This window comes from Rhinolophus sinicus, chromosome 4, assembly GCF_057876585.1.
Source record: "Rhinolophus sinicus isolate RSI-liver-muscle chromosome 4, RSI-T2T, whole genome shotgun sequence".
NCBI classification, from domain to species: domain Eukaryota; kingdom Metazoa; phylum Chordata; class Mammalia; order Chiroptera; family Rhinolophidae; genus Rhinolophus; species Rhinolophus sinicus.
In genome coordinates, this window is record NC_142504.1 from 13,463,975 (window position 1) to 13,479,845 (window position 15,871).

Below are 15,871 nucleotides of genomic sequence, written 5' to 3' on the forward strand. Positions count from 1 at the left end.
ACACAAATATCATAGAAGCAACATGTTAACATAACCGGAAACATACAGCTGTTGCAAGCTCGTCAATTCCGTATCTTTTCTGTTCTATCCAGCACCTCATACCTTCCCCAGAGAGCAGTGGAGCCAGCTAGCGGCTGATAGAGCAAGACTATGTATGAAAGCAAAGCAGAGCACCTCCGTCTCTGCGCCCTCTCTCCCCAAATAACTGGTGGTGTCGGGTAACATGATTTCCAGGTACAGAATTTAATCAGATTGAGCAGCCTGCTTTTCTGAGCTGAGGCTGACCTGGCCATGCCCTGTTCTACGACTCCTGTTGAGCTGGGATCCAAGATCTTAAGATTGTAGCTTGTCCCTTGTTCCCATGTGTTAAACAGTCAACACCCTCGGGGAATAGGCTGCACTTTTCATCATTTGGGTAGGAATTCTAAAGCATGGAAATGTCCTAATTTGCTATTGCTACATCAGCATAATGAGTCAGATTTAGGTCCTATGGGAGAATAACAACACTTAGCACTTACACACCGCACTTTTCATCTTCAGGTCCCTTCGCCACGTTAGGCTGTAATGTTATATTTCTCTCAGCAAGACAAAGGAGTTAATTTCTAGTCCTTTCAACTCCCTTCCTTTCTTACACACACACACACACACACACACACACACACACACATTTGTACACAACTGCTATCAGATGAGGAAGCTTTCTCTGGCTGCCTAGTTGTGCATTATTTGATTTTATTTTTTAAGAAATCAAAGGTAAAAGGTCAATTTACCCTCCTCTTTCTTTGTTTTCTTTTTCTTTAAATCTGTTTTGTTTGTTTGTTTTCCCCTCGAATATGGAACACAAAATCAGCAGGCCAATTGCCAGTTAGAGGAGTCCATCCAGCATTACTGCTAGGGTTCCCATACTGAGTTGAGTTTTCACACCTCATGGTCTTCTGTGTCATCTCTGGCCACTGAGGAGAGTTGAATACTCTGTCTTGGAGGATTCTGAAGGACTCTGCCAAGTCTCAGCTCTTTTCATTCCTGGCCCAGGTGATCCCATTGAGTCTCCTTTATTTAAAATATTATCTATCTACCAGTGACTCCCAAATTTACATCTCCAGACAGGTCGCCATCTCCTGAACTACAGACCTAGATATCCATCTGCCTATTCAATATCTCCACTTAACAAGTCTAAAAACAACCCCCTCGATTTTCCCCTTAAACCTGCTTCTCCCACAGGCAACTCCATCCTTCCAGTGACTTCAGCCAAAAACCTGGTCCATCCTTGATTTCACTCTTTCTACTACTCCCCGGATCTAATCCATCAGCTAATCCTATACATTCCATCTTCAGAATACACCACCCCCTTCACATCCACCTTGACCAATATGCCAACATCTTTAATCCAAATTCTGCCAACACTCGCCTAACTGGTCTTTTTCTGCTGACGCCCTCCAACAGCCTACTTTCAACTCCGCAGCCAAAATGATATTTCTCACATACAAGTCAGATCCTATCACTCCTCTGCTCAAAACTGTCGTATGGTTCCCCATCTCACTCAGAGCAAAAGCCAAAGTCTTTAGGCCTTCCCGGATCTGCCCTCCCACGCCCACTCTTTATGATTATTACATACTCTCCCTCCAGCCAAACTGGCCTCTTTGCAATTCCTCCAACCCACTGAGCATCCGCTAGCCTCAGGGCTTTGTACTTCTTGCTCTCTCCACTTGGAACACTCTTCTCCCCAACACGTTACCCATTCTAAGCCTTCTCCTTCAGGTCTCTACTGCATGTCCACTCACCAGCCATGCCCTCCCTGACCACCCCCAGCATTACCTGTGACCCTGCCTTGCTATATTTTTCTCCATAGCACCCATCACCTTCTGCCATGTGATAGCTTTTATTTTTACCTGCTTCTTATTTGTCTTGCCCACTAGAACTAAGTTATAGGAAGGTAGCGTTGTTTTATTTTCTTTTTCTTACCAGCTTTAGTCAGTAGTACCTATATTCACCAATGCCTTGGAGAGCGCCTGGCATGTGGTGGGCACTTGAAAATATTTTTTTGAATGAATAAATAACGAACAAAAGTTTCTCATCTGTTTTAGGACATGGACTAGCCTGATTTCTAAGCCATAGGCAAGTTTAAATTAGTGATGCCTGCTAGTGATGGATGTGTTTCCAAGTGGAAAAACAAAAATCTCTTATTAAAGAGTTTTGAGGCTATGAGCTTATACTAACACGGAAAACTGAGGCAATTGTGGAATGTGTTGTCTGCTATTTATGGATATTAGGGCTTTTTCCAGTGCCCATAACCTGCCTCTATCCTGTTCTCATTCTATATACATATTGGGATGCTTTTGGAAAAGGGTGTCAGGATTAGAGGTAGTCTGTACAACACAATCTTCCCCAATGGACAGTCATAGGGGGTAAGCAAGGATCAATTCTCTATTTGCTCTTTAATCGAATTTTCCAAAGCAAACTACGGCAAGAAATTTAAAGGTGGGTGGATGGACTAGTCCAATCTTTCCAATATTTTTGTATAAAGTACTTAGGAAGTTCTAGCAAGAACACTTTGAAACAAATTCTTCAGATAAATTAACCCATCTCCCACCTAAGTAAAACTTGCTGAGGAAACTAATGCAAGTCTTTTATTAAAAGACAACGAGGTAAAGAAATCAGAAGAGAATTGGAGACATAGAATTAAGAAGAAACAATTACCTGACTGTGGAACAAAAGGGAAGCAGGAGAAGATAGCACTCAGTAATAATAAGGTATGCATTGAATAAAGATCTGTATTCCTACTTTTTAAGCAGAGAACAAATAAACGAAGTAGGAGCTGGGGTTGGCAGTGTGCCAGGGATGTTGATAGCTGGAGAAATATAGACCAAAGGGTGGGTAAAAGTATACTGGCAGATTGGAGAGCATCTCCTACTCATTTCCTGAGCCTGTGGCTTCCAAAGAAATGCTAGAACAGAAGCCACCAACACAGCCCTTTTGCCCGCTGGATGAGTCGACGTGAATTGGTCCTCAAGAGTATGCCCTCTTGTGGAGCCATGGGCACCCAAGGCTGGATTTGGTCCATCTGGTTTGAACCAGGCAAGGGAAGAGGATACCTCAACAGTCTTAATGCTGTCTAGCTCCCAGTGCATGGTGGTCTGCTGAGAAGCCCACCCCAAAACCACAGGGAAAGATGGCTGCAGGGTCTCCCCACCGTGTCCCCATCAAGAAATCATCACATGGCTAAGAGCACTACTTAAGAGACAGAAAGTACTTTTTTCTACAACTCTCATGGTCATCTTTTTCAACTTTGCTTGCCTAATTATCTTCCTCTCTAAAGTTTAATAATTTATACTCTTTCTCAACTCACGAGGAATCAAAAGCAGCTCACAAAAAATATACATAGCATGAAAACGTTTCTTAAGTTAAAAATCAGGACCAGAGGAAATATAAACTAGAACTGAAAGTCTAGTCTATCGGGGAGAAGTACACTACCCTCCTCCCAGAGTCCTAAAAGGTTCTTGAAGTTAAGCAGTAAATTTGACTCAATGTTAACCGAGCAGTCAAAGAGAAAAGAGAAACAGAACCAGTTACGTGCTTCTCATGTCCATGAAGAGAAAATATTTCAGTTCCTCGGGGTAAGCAAACTATTTCCTGGAATTCACATCTGCAAGAATTTCCTCCCACGGGACACCATAGAGGAGATCAGGACTATGTACTGGAGACCATCTAAAGCCACACCCCCACCATGGCTTCTTCACGCTGCCATTGGTAAATGTCGGTAGGAAAATCAAAGGCATGCACTTCAGTTAAAACCATTCTGTCACACATGAAGACAACAGGAACCAAGGACACACCTTTCGTGCAGTTCAGTTTAATCTAAGAAGCCAACCTTGACTGTCACAGGGAATGAATAAACTTAATCCCTTCTGCTTTTGCATATGCCATGCATACCAGGAGAGCGAAATGTATTACTCAATAGAGGAAATTTACTAGACTTTTTGGGTTTTCATTCTTCTCCCTTACTGTTTTCATGGTTTCTTTTCTTTTCTTCTCTTTTTTTTTTTTTTAAGAAATCTATTTCTATTGCCATGAAATACAGAATGTGCATGCGCCTTTTATTTTTATTGAGTTCATTTTTCTTTAAGGGCTCAGAGCACTATCTGGCAAATAAGGACTAAATAAAATTTAATTATTTTTATATTTTTAAAGAAAGGCCCTTCATATCACTGGGATGGTGGGGAAGAGGGTTTCAAGTACGAATAACAAATTAATTATAAACAAATAAAATGAGTTGATTGAGATTTTATAACCTTCTTGCCACCTTCACCTACTTTCATGATTTTTCCTAAAGCAGTACAGACTGAATATAAAAGCCCTGACTATTGTGATGTGAGAGTGATATAAAAAACCTGGTGGAGGAGGATTATTAAAATTTCACGTAGAGGAGGATTCAAAGGTTTTGAAACACTTAGAGAAATATCAGAACCTTTTAAAATTTCTTCTCCTAAGGGAACAGCTGGAACTTCAGAATCCATTACAACCTAGCTGGTCCTTCCTTTCAACCAACTTTCACATTTTAAGACTCTGTTCATGGAATGTGTCTAATTTGTTGTTTAGTACATTTCGGGCATTCAATAATGGTCTATAAAAACAACGAAAAAAATGCTAAAAAGCTTCATTATCACATTTACTTATGACCTCATTTCCTTTCCTTAATCTTGTAAAGTGACTCGAAAATGCCAGCACAACATTACAATAAAACTGCATATATTCTGGAGGGATTCATAAAGTGGATTTTCTACATTTGTAAGAACAAATAATGCACACTTAGAGTTAACCTATTTGTCTCAACAGCAACAGATGTTCCATAATGTGACCAGGAAGTAACTGTGAACCTGGTGGAGATCTTATGGCAATCAGACAGTTACAATCTGGGCCCAAATCGGAGAAATCCCATCTCCTACAGCTATGACTTTTCACCAGTCGTCCTTTGACTCTTTGTCTTCTGTACTCACCACCGTGTAAGGCTTCCTGTTAAACACTTAGCAAAGTAAAACAACTAGTTTTGAACAGAAAAAGTCCGTGAGTTTTATTCAACGCAGGTCCAAGAATCAGGTAATTTTTCAAATTTTATTTTTGCGTGACCTTCTTATTTCAGATATTGGTTTTTCCCATGATTTTTCTAGCCTTGGATTCTACCCCACTCAGGGATCCATCCATTTTAAAAAAAATATATTAGACAAACACTTGCAAATAGATCAAATACTATTTAAGGGCCAGGCCACATCAGCACAATCTGCTACCAATTTCCACGCAGAAGTTTCTACCAGGTGTTAGAGGAGGCACCTGTTAAGGTGTCTGTCCCAGCAAACCTACCCGCTTGCTGCTCTCCTCCTCCTGAGCCTTCCGGAACTCGTGCTCGAGGGAGCAGTCCAGCTCATTGAAGAGCCCCACTTCCTCGCAGTTCTTCAGGAATCTCGTTGGGGTCGGAGTCTGATCTGCGAAGAGACCGAGTGATCATACATGGAATCTTTTCCTCAAAAGCCAGTGGTGAGCATGTGCTAAATTCACCCATCCCCTCCCCTCGCTTTAATTGAGATGCCGACTGGCCATCCATAATCTTCCAGACCTTTAAATAAAATAAGAATGTGGAAGGAAAACCGTAAGCCCCGAAGGAGGAACGCAATGCAATGTGTGGTAGGCTGCAGTACGTGAGGGCTTTCCAAACCTCCCTCCGGACAACTTCGGGAGATCCCGCCCTTGACTTGCCTGGGTCCATATCATGTGAATAATGCTGCAATATGTGGAAGGACTTTTTTCTAACTGGGAAAAAAATGATTTAGCTAAAATCAGGCCAAAAAAAATCTGCTCAACCTATGGTAAGCCTGATTTCAGGGGGCTGGGAGGAAAAAAAGATTTTATAAATTTTGGTATCAAACAGAAAGAAACAAAAGAGCATGATAATTCCTTTTGTTAACAGAGAAGGAAAATTCAGCAATTCTATGTCCCATTTTGAGAGGGAGGATGAGGAAAGGTTCCAAGTCAAATACATTCAGCTTTCACCTGTTAAAAATATAATGATTAATTTTAGTTTCCTTTACTATAAAAAGAGTGTTCTGAGGATACTCATTCAAACGGATAGAATTTCTTTCATATTTTGACTGTTTTGAGAGCTTACTACTTAGAAAACTGGAGGATCTGAAGCCACCATTTGGGGCTAATATTTAGGCCGTTTACAAAATATTTTCACACACGTTCTCTAGAATCTAGATCTCACAAGACCTTCTAAGGTAAATAGGGAGAATTACACCTTTGTAATCATGCAAGACGGTCATCTTCCTAAGTAAAGGTGTATTTGAGTTGACACGAATAAAACTGTATAAACTGCCCCTTTCTCAGAAATAGAAGATACAAGAACCAGAAAGCACCATGGGGGGAAGGCTGACGGTGCCAATTCTTTTACAAGTGAGGAAAACTGAATCCCTGAGTGATTAAGGCTCTTGTTAAAGGTCTCCCAGGTACAGGTGGCAACACCACAATTAAAACCAAGGCCTCGGTGCTATTTTCACCATGCACATGTATTGTTCCCACCTGAACCTATGGCAGATGCTGCTAGATTGATTATGGCACTTGCCAGGCTTGACTTACACTCAGTCTCAAAATCTCTTTCTGCTCAGTTTTCTAAGATACCACCACCAGGCAGTGCCCTGAAGTTGAAACAAATGTGCCATTTCCACACTCCCTTTATAAACTCCTATATGACAAGAAAATAGAATTCTATTTACTTTTCTAAATCCTGCAGAGAGCAGTTAATCCCAGAAAATTATCCACTGAGATTCAAAGAAATAGCTTAACACCTATGAAGCTGAAAATAGCTCGATATTCCCATTTAATCAGGGAGGCCAAGGCCATGTTTCCTGATTCCCTGTGGACAAGGTGCTTTCCCCCCCGTGAACTTGGATTTCAATGCAGCAAAATCCCCACCTGCATTCTTCCCCATTCCTAGTCCGTTCTCCAAGGCACGGAGTTCTCTTTGTGGTACAAAGAGAGCCTACAACAGATGATCATAAATTGGACATTACAGATAAAAGATATGCAAAGAGAATGGTTTTATTGAGAGTGGTTTTATTAGCACATTAATTTATTAAGATACTCACATATACAGCTATGTACCGAATATATACGTGTAAGTTATGTGTTGTGTGCTAATTAAAGATAAAATTAGTATTTACGAATACAAGTATAAATATTTCATCCATATTGTCTAGAACCTAAATCTCACAAGATCTGTGAGATAAGTAGGGAACATATTATTTTAGAAATGGAGAAGCCAAACGCCTTGCGCAAGGTAACACAATGGAGTAACCGTCTTATCCCTATTAAGTCCTCTTTTACTTACAGACACAATCCCTTCTCAGTCTAAGTCCTGTGCATCTCCCAGACTATCCTTCCAGAGCCGAAGGACTCTTTGTATGTATAAAAAAACAACATTGACAACCCAGAAATCTAGATTTGAAATCCTGTTATTGGGGGAAATTACCTACCTTCTCTAGACCTCATATTCTGCATCTTTCAAATAAAGTTCTAAAGTTACATGATTCTGTGAATCCTAAAATCAGCTCTGTAATAGGTTTGCTTCAACAGTCACTGTCAAAGAAACATATGACTCTGTAAAGGACAGCTAAGTGGGAACATCAGTAACAGGTAGTTAGACACTAGAAATTAGGCCAGAGGTAATGGGTAAATATACTGATAAGGGGTCTTCTGAACAGAAGGTGTAAATAGACAAGACCTGAGAGTACAAATAAAAGTGTGTGTGTGTGTGTGTGTGTGTGTGTGTGTGTGTGCGCTTACATATTCCTCCATTTATTGGGTACTTATTCCATAACAGGCATAGTGATCACTGCTTTGTATGCAGCATCTTATTAATTTTCACACCAACCGCATTAGACAAAAATTATTTCCCCCATTTTACTTATGAGGAAACTGAAACTTGCCCCGGCCCTATTTAGAAATATAGTCACATAATTGTACTGGTAATAGACAATCCTCACAACCCTTGGTTCTTTTGAAATATCTTGGAATCATTTCATCCCTCACACAACAGAACTGCATTGCTCTCCTACAGACTGTCTACTCTCTGGCAGAAACGTTTTGTGACTAGAAAGCCTGAGAAAACAGCACATAACAGAACTGAAATATTAGACCACTTGTCATCAGTAGGGATTTAGTTTTCCAGGTTTAAACTTCCTTTTTATTCCTGTATGCTTCTTTGTTGGAGATTTACGAGTGGAGGGCCATGAATCCAGGTAGAAAAAACAGTCATCCTAGAGGCTCCATAGAACTCCTGAACTCTGAGATAAATTCATGAGATGGTCCATGAATTCAGTCAAATTCAGGCTAGCCTTTCAGGGCCAAGCCCCAAACAAAGCTGAGAGATGTTTCATGTCTCCTCTAAGGCAAAATTATTCCCAAACACCAGCTCACATCCACAATTGCCTGCAAAGAAGGTTGAAAGTACACACATGGCACAGGGATAGTAATGCCACTTCCATCACCACGGGCCTCTCTACAGCAACAGGGAAATAAAAACTAGGGAGTAGAAAAGCCACAGGCCGTGAACAGAGTTGGATCCCTCCCATCCTGAGAGCGGAAAACCCAAAGGAAGGCCCCAGAGTTGTTATCAAATGTGACTTTTTTTGCTGTGTGATATAGTGAGGGAAAAACAAAACAGATATCTATATCCACATTTGGAATAGATAAGGCACACTGTTCCTAATTTTTTATTCATTTTCTTCTTGTGAATGAGCTATTCTTTCCAGTTACAACAGAAACCAGACAATGGAGCTTAACTTTTGTTTTAACATTTATTAGAATTAATACAGGGTCTCCAGTTGTCTTTGATCCCACATGGTACCAGTTCTAAGTAAGCCAGGAAATGTGCAAATCTTCAAAAAGGGAACAGCTAAATCCATCAGCAGCTTAAATAAAAGAGGCAGAGGTTCTTAGCCACATGAATGCCTTGTCAAATAACTATTCCAGCCGAAATTAGACCTGAAGTAAGTGGGTACTGTCCGTGGCCATAAATTAAAATTCTTGTAAACCACACCCTATTTAGAACTAAAAGCATGCACCAGTTAGTTACAGCAGCAGCAATTTCTATATCCTGAATGATAGGGGGTGGTGCTCTAAAGTTTGTCGGTAGTAACAGGCCGCATTCCCAGGACTTACAAGAACTGGTTCCAATCGGAACTCAGCGCGGAGAGGATCATTTAAGACGCTGCTCACCTTTCTTGTAGTATTTCCACTTCCCTGAGGCACATCTGAATGAGAGAAGGAGATAACCCAAAATCTCAAACAAAACTAAAAGTGAATGACTTTTGAGTTTGAACTTGACCCAAGTTGAAAGTAGTTTGTTGTTATCGCCTTTGTAAATCTAAATTGGTGCTACATAAGCACCTGCATTTACCTTCTCATAGAGAGTTTGCAAATAGCATACCATGTTCTCAGGAGATGCAGGCACTGGGGCCAGTACAAATGAGAATTCTTCCACTTCTCCTACCTGTCACATACATCCTTGGGGATCGCTTTACCCATTGGGCATGAAAGGCTGGCACCAAAAGGGATAAAAATATCTTTGTAAAGTTTGTCATAATTTCAACATCTGGTTTCCTTCCTGGAATGGTAAACCTGTTTGTTGAGAAAAGGAGCACCTTTTCATAGAAATGCTACCTCTGTAGGGAGCTAGGTAGAGGATACTTGTCATAGACCCTACTTGTATGTCTATGCAGATGAATGGCAGACCCGTGGTATTATAATTTACGAACTTACCCATCAGTTACACAATAGGAAATTCTGCACTACATTACGTCTGAGGAGAACAACAATTATATGGCTAGAACTATTAGGAAAAAAAGTAAGTCACTAAGTTTTCCAGTTAGTGCATCGTCTGCCTAGCATCAAGTGCCTCAGCTTCAGCAAGTATGATTCCAAAGTCCAAATGACAAGCACAAAGCCAAAGCCTGAAACCTGATTCTTCTTTTAAAAAGTGTTTAGTCTGCTCAAATTTAATAATAGGTTGCTACATTATTCGGTTTCAGAGCTGCATTTGAGTTATATGTTTGTCTATGTTTCATTTTCCTCAATGGTAAAAGAGGTAGAGCAGCAAGTCATCAATTGAAAAAAATAGCAAAAGAAAAAAAAAAAAAGCAGAGTTCCCATCATACACCGGAGGGGAAGAACGTGAAGTTCCTAAGCAAAATTTTCTTTCCTGTTGGTCTGATATTCTTAACTATGGTATTACTAAAGGTATTACTATGCAGAGTAATTTTACATCATTTTGTATTAAATTGATGGTGACTAGTAATACTATAAAAGCCTCACTAATTCAGACCAGTTATAAAAAAGATCAGTTTGAATTAGTGACCATTCTAATTATAGGGTACTTTTTAAAAGGCAATACAGTTTTATTATTTGCATGACTCAATTTCAGCCAACAAAATGTGGCTTAATGGAATTCACAAGAGTGCACTCAAATCAATAGAGAAAAGAAGTGGAATTAACTTATCTATTTTAGCAAGAGTTGGGGTTCTCAGAAAAAGCATTTTTCTTAGATACATTTTACAATCTTTTTATAGTTATATTTATCCCATGAATTCTTCAGCAAATGCTTTCTTTGAAATAGTCATACTTAGTCCCTATCTGAATTTCAATAAAGTCCTAATTAAGAGAGTTTACATTCATTGAATTTGAAAATACATAATCCTTTATAAGATCAATAATCAGTAACAAATGACAGAATTCCATGGAATTTTAGACAGGCTTCTTTGCAATAAATATGCCTTTTATTGAGTGTAAATATACAATAGGAGCAATAGGGTCCCCTCAGTAACATTGACATTTCTATTTCCCTACATCTATAGCAAGAAGCAGTGCTACCATAGCACAAACCAAGGCAACTCTGGTTCTAAAATAATAGCTGTGGGATGCTTAAAAGTTGACCATAGCTGGGTGATGCAGGTTCGGGAGAGATGAGACACACTCTCACACTCTTGAATTGCATGCTGGGATCCATATATTGTCAAGATGGAGAGCTGGTGGACTAGATACCCTTAGAGTGCCTACGAGTCCACTAGAAAAGGCTCTGATAATGGCTTCACTTAGGAGGCATGGCTCCAGAAGACATAGATTTAGAGATTTAAATTAAGCAAGTATATATTCTACATCTATTCGCTATTAGCCAGGGCCTACCCCAAGTGTTCCAACAGCAATCAAGCACCAATTTTAATTCGCTTTAAAAGAGCTGAGCTGGTAAAAAGGGCCATTAACAGTGCGAGAGCATGTCTCTGCTGCCCAAGTGAACTAAGGGATCCAAGGTGATTTTCTTATCAAAACCTGCCTTGATCAGTGGAAGCTAAAGCTTAACGTTTCCATTACTCACTAATTGCCTGAGTTCTCCTTCACTCTGTCATAGGGATTGGTTTCCAGATAGAATATACTGGAAGCCAGTGTTTCGTACATGAAAGAAGACTGCAGAGCAAGGCCTCTGAGATATTTAGGTGAATTATTTAAAATTCTATTTCACTCAACCAGCTAGCACCATGAATGAGAAGCTGACAAATCCTATCAATGTCAATGGCTCCTTATTACACGGATGAGAAGATCTGATTTAAAAACACAATCTTTGTTCCTCTAAATGCTAATGTGTTCGTATAATTTCCTTCTAAAAACTTTTGATTATTTTCTCCATTTGATGACTGTTAAAGAGATAAGCTAATAATAAAAGAAAAGGCAGTGCATAGATTTATATCCAAACAGAAGTCTAAGACCAAAGCATGTTTTCAGTATGTGTAGCTCACCAAATCCATGTACAGCAAGAAAATTAGAGACAGATAGGGACTTCGGACAAACTGCTTATCGTCCTGATTTTGTTTCCTCATGTGAAAATAAATGGCCCGGATTAAATGACAATGTATATAAAGGAGGAGGCACAATTACAGGCATAAGATAAGGTAATAAATGGACGCTATTATTATCATGCTGCCCTCAGGTGCAAACTATCTCCACCACCCTCCATTCCGTTAAGATCGGATTAATATACATAGTGGGAAGTCACTGTGTATCTTCATCATCAATGGAAAGGGAAGTTAGTGTGGGCTGTGTGTGTGTGTGTGTGTGTGTGTGTGTGCGTGTGTGTGTAATTGAACAAGTAAATCACACACGCACACACACAGCCCATACTTAACTTCTCTTTCCATATATATATTCCAATTCATTCCAAAAAGAATTCGAAGTGAGGTATATTACCTTCCCTCTTCCCTCTGGCTTCCCCCTCAAAATTCCCATGGATGATTAAGTCGGGTTTATAGCAGAGCTGTGAGCAATGGATTTGGGTTCTGACGTTGTCCAGTTTATTGTGATCAATCTCTGGGAGACAAATGTTCTACTTCATTGAACAACATTCTTGCTTTCTCTATGCTGAGAATTAGGTTTGGAGCCCAGAACTAGAGAAAAGCCCTAATTCTAGTCCTAATCCACGGACACAGTTGGGTTCTGAAGGACCATGTTGTCATGTATGTAAGATGCTCTGTACCAGAGGGTGACAAGGAAGGTGGGACGAGGAAGCGAGTCTCTCCTGCGTCTCTTCTGTGTGTCAGCTCAAGATACAGTTAGCCGTACTACAGCTGGTTTTGAGGTTTGACCACTTCCGGTCTCACCATATTTAGAAGTCAGGGAGAAAGGACACCGGAGCCCACAGTGCTGAACTTCAGATCTTGGCTGAAATGCCACCCCTGCAGCGAGGCCTTGCCTGACCTCCCTTAGGCAGCCTGCTGGCTACTCGTGTCACATTGTCGTGTTTTATCTTTAGCATAGCACTTGTCACGAATGGATATTTTCTGGTTAATCATCTGGGAAGGGGTTGTCTATTATTTCTCTTCCTCCCCACCCCCAATAGACTGTAGTAAGTTCCATGGAAGAGGGACCTCATTTGCCTTGTTGATGGCAGCGGTCCCAGCACCTAACACAATGGGATCCTCATAGGCCCTCCATAATTGTTTGCTGAATAAATGAATAGGTGAAGTTCAAGAGTGTTGTGGCTCTTTCCTCAAAGGGTGAAACCCAATCAACATTTGAGGTGAGAAGGCCGTGAAAGAGGCACATGGGACCAGGCTGTTAAATGCCTACTAATCCCAACATGAAGCAAGGTCCAGCATCTTCTAGGTTGCTATTTCCACCATACTCCACCAACACACACACACACACACACACACACACACACACACACACACACGCTTCTCATTTAGAATATATTTGCTTGTTCAGCTATAAATAAAGTTACCCTTTGATTCCCATTGTTTTGTTTGTTTGTTTTTCCTATACAGAATTTGGAAGCCCTGTAAATAAGAGGAGGTGGGGATTTCTCACAGGGCAAGATTTGGGAATTTCTGGATGCCTAACCATAATGCCATTAAAATAGACCCAAACCACATCCTTTTTAGTTTCAGTACTGAAATTTGATCATGTTTTCAAACCAAGCAGATCTATGTCACATAATAGCTGGTAATTTTGCAACTAGTGTTGAAGTGTCCTGTCCTCAATGGATTCCTATTTTAAACTTGACATCTAAAAATCTTTAATATCACAACTTCTATCACCGTGGAATTATCTTCTATCAGATCAACAACAGCTAAAGGGACAGACTCATGTCCATCATAATACCAGGACTCTGGAAATGGACCACATGGGTCAAATAAGAATGGTGAGAGGGACTATCAGTTTTTGCCCTCAGAATCCAAAACCACTACCCCCATTCATGTCCCTGCTAGTACTGTTCCTTTAGAATGAGAGATTTTTATGTTCACTGTCTATCCACAAGAGCAGACTCATCTTAATAAAACACCATGACTGGTATTTTTACGACCCTGCCTGGTGGCATGTCAAAGATCATTTTGAATAGTAAATTCTACCTGGCCTAAATAAAATGGACTTTATGGGTAAGCTATGAAATTATTTCAGATATTATAATTCTTTGGACACTTATCCTTAAAGTGTATACCTGTGGCATTTTAATAAGTTCCCTAACTTTAATATTTGCAATTAATAAAGGATGAAGTGATTTTCCAAGATACAAGTTAACTGGATATCTTGAAATTAGTAATGAACATACCTACCATACTTTATCTCCTTAATACGTGTCAAACTCCAGTTTATCTGGAATAAAATTTTGTGTAATTGAATATTGCTTTAAAAAAAAATGGCCTAAGAGGAACTTGAAGATTTTTGTCGCAATGATGCTTGCTAATTTGAGATTTGGTTTATACTATTTTTAATTAGTATATTTTGAATTATATAAAATCATTCATCTTCATGATAGGCCACAACAGAGGCTTAAAGTACATTAATAAACAAAATGTTAATGAATCTATTTTTAATAAAAGTAGAGTCTGAAGCTTTTGATTAATTCAAATATAAATCAATCAAGATATCAACAAGTGAAAACTTCAGTTATATTTGTAATCATAATCTAATATGCTAAAACTAAAATGAGATTTGAGATAAATACATATTGAAGTCCTTTCTGGAAAAAAACAAATAGCAAAGCAAAAAATATCCAATAGCCTATTACAACTCAATACGGACAACATTGGCATGTGAAATGTGGCAGACCTCAGCTCCCTAAATGCAAAGTAATAGAGCTTGCCTGGATAGCTCTGTGTTCCATCCCAGCAACAAAATTCTGAGACTATGAACATGCAGAGTAGGTAGCAAGGTTAAAATTTTAGCACTTAATTTCATTGGCAATATGAAATGGCCTCCTATCAGCTTCAACATAAAGCATGAAGCAGCAAAAGCAAATATGCCAAGATATTATTCACGCTGTTCTCCCTCATATTTATTTCTTCCTTCATTTTCTTATTCCAAGTTTGACATATATAAAAATTAGAGTGACTTTTCTCCCAATAATTTTTCCATCTGGCACTGCCAATTATTGGAAGCAACAGCCTCAAACTTACAAGGATCTGATAAGAACAATTGAAAGGCTGCAAGAACTTTAAAAACCTGTTTATAGACATCACATAGAAGTGTTCACACATCTTTTTTCAGACCTCAGATGGGACTTCTAGGGCTTTCCTAGCAACATGCCTGTAAGATACTACGCTGGTACTTCACACTATAGTACTAATATTGCCACATAATTTCCACTTCCTAATAATCACCTACCACTCCCCTTCTACCATGCTGTCTACTTTGGGGATCCCATTTGGGAAAAATAAAGGAAGAACTCGTGAATTTAAATATTGGGAAAAGCCTTGCTACTTGCATATATAGGTTCATTGTTTCATTGTTGAACTATAAGATTATAACACAGGTGACTCTATAGAACATAACAAATGATGAAAACAAAAGAACAGACGGTTCTCTGTAACCCTACTAGGCTTTTGTAGTTATTACAAATTTGAGTTTCTGCATCTCTGTTTCTAGACTTAAGGGGGAAAACAAACTATTTCTGAAGAGCCAGCTAGTTCAATCAAAATAGGCTGACAGAGAGGTGGTGGATGGTGGTGGAGGGATGGGAAGAGGCTTCCTTTGAACTTGGGGAGTCTTCCCAAACACAAATAACAGTGGTACCTCGGTTTTCGAACATAATCCGTTCCGGAAGACCGTTCGAGTTCTGAAATGTTCGAAAACCGAGGCACGGTTTCCCCATAGAAAATAACGCAAAATGGATTAATCCATTCCAGACCTTTAAAATCAACCCCTAAAACTGCAAATTTAGCATGAATTTTACTATCTAGTGATACCATAGATCCACAAAATTTACGGCGTTTGTAAACCGAAGTGTTCGTCAATGGAGACGTTCGAAAACCAAGGCACCGCTGTAATGCATTTG

At 39.6% G+C, this 15,871-nt stretch overlaps 1 protein-coding gene across 2 annotated transcripts in view; it reads right to left on the reverse strand.

Moving 5' to 3' along the window:
• CREB5 (cAMP responsive element binding protein 5) overlaps positions 1-15,871 on the reverse strand; it is a 379,499-nt gene that overhangs the window by 289,337 nt on the left and 74,291 nt on the right. For both annotated transcript variants that reach the window (XM_019726163.3, XM_088797678.1), the window contains exon 4: positions 5,356-5,477. In XM_019726163.3, coding sequence (XP_019581722.2) covers positions 5,356-5,477 — 122 coding nt within the window. The remainder of the gene's footprint in view (positions 1-5,355; positions 5,478-15,871) is intronic.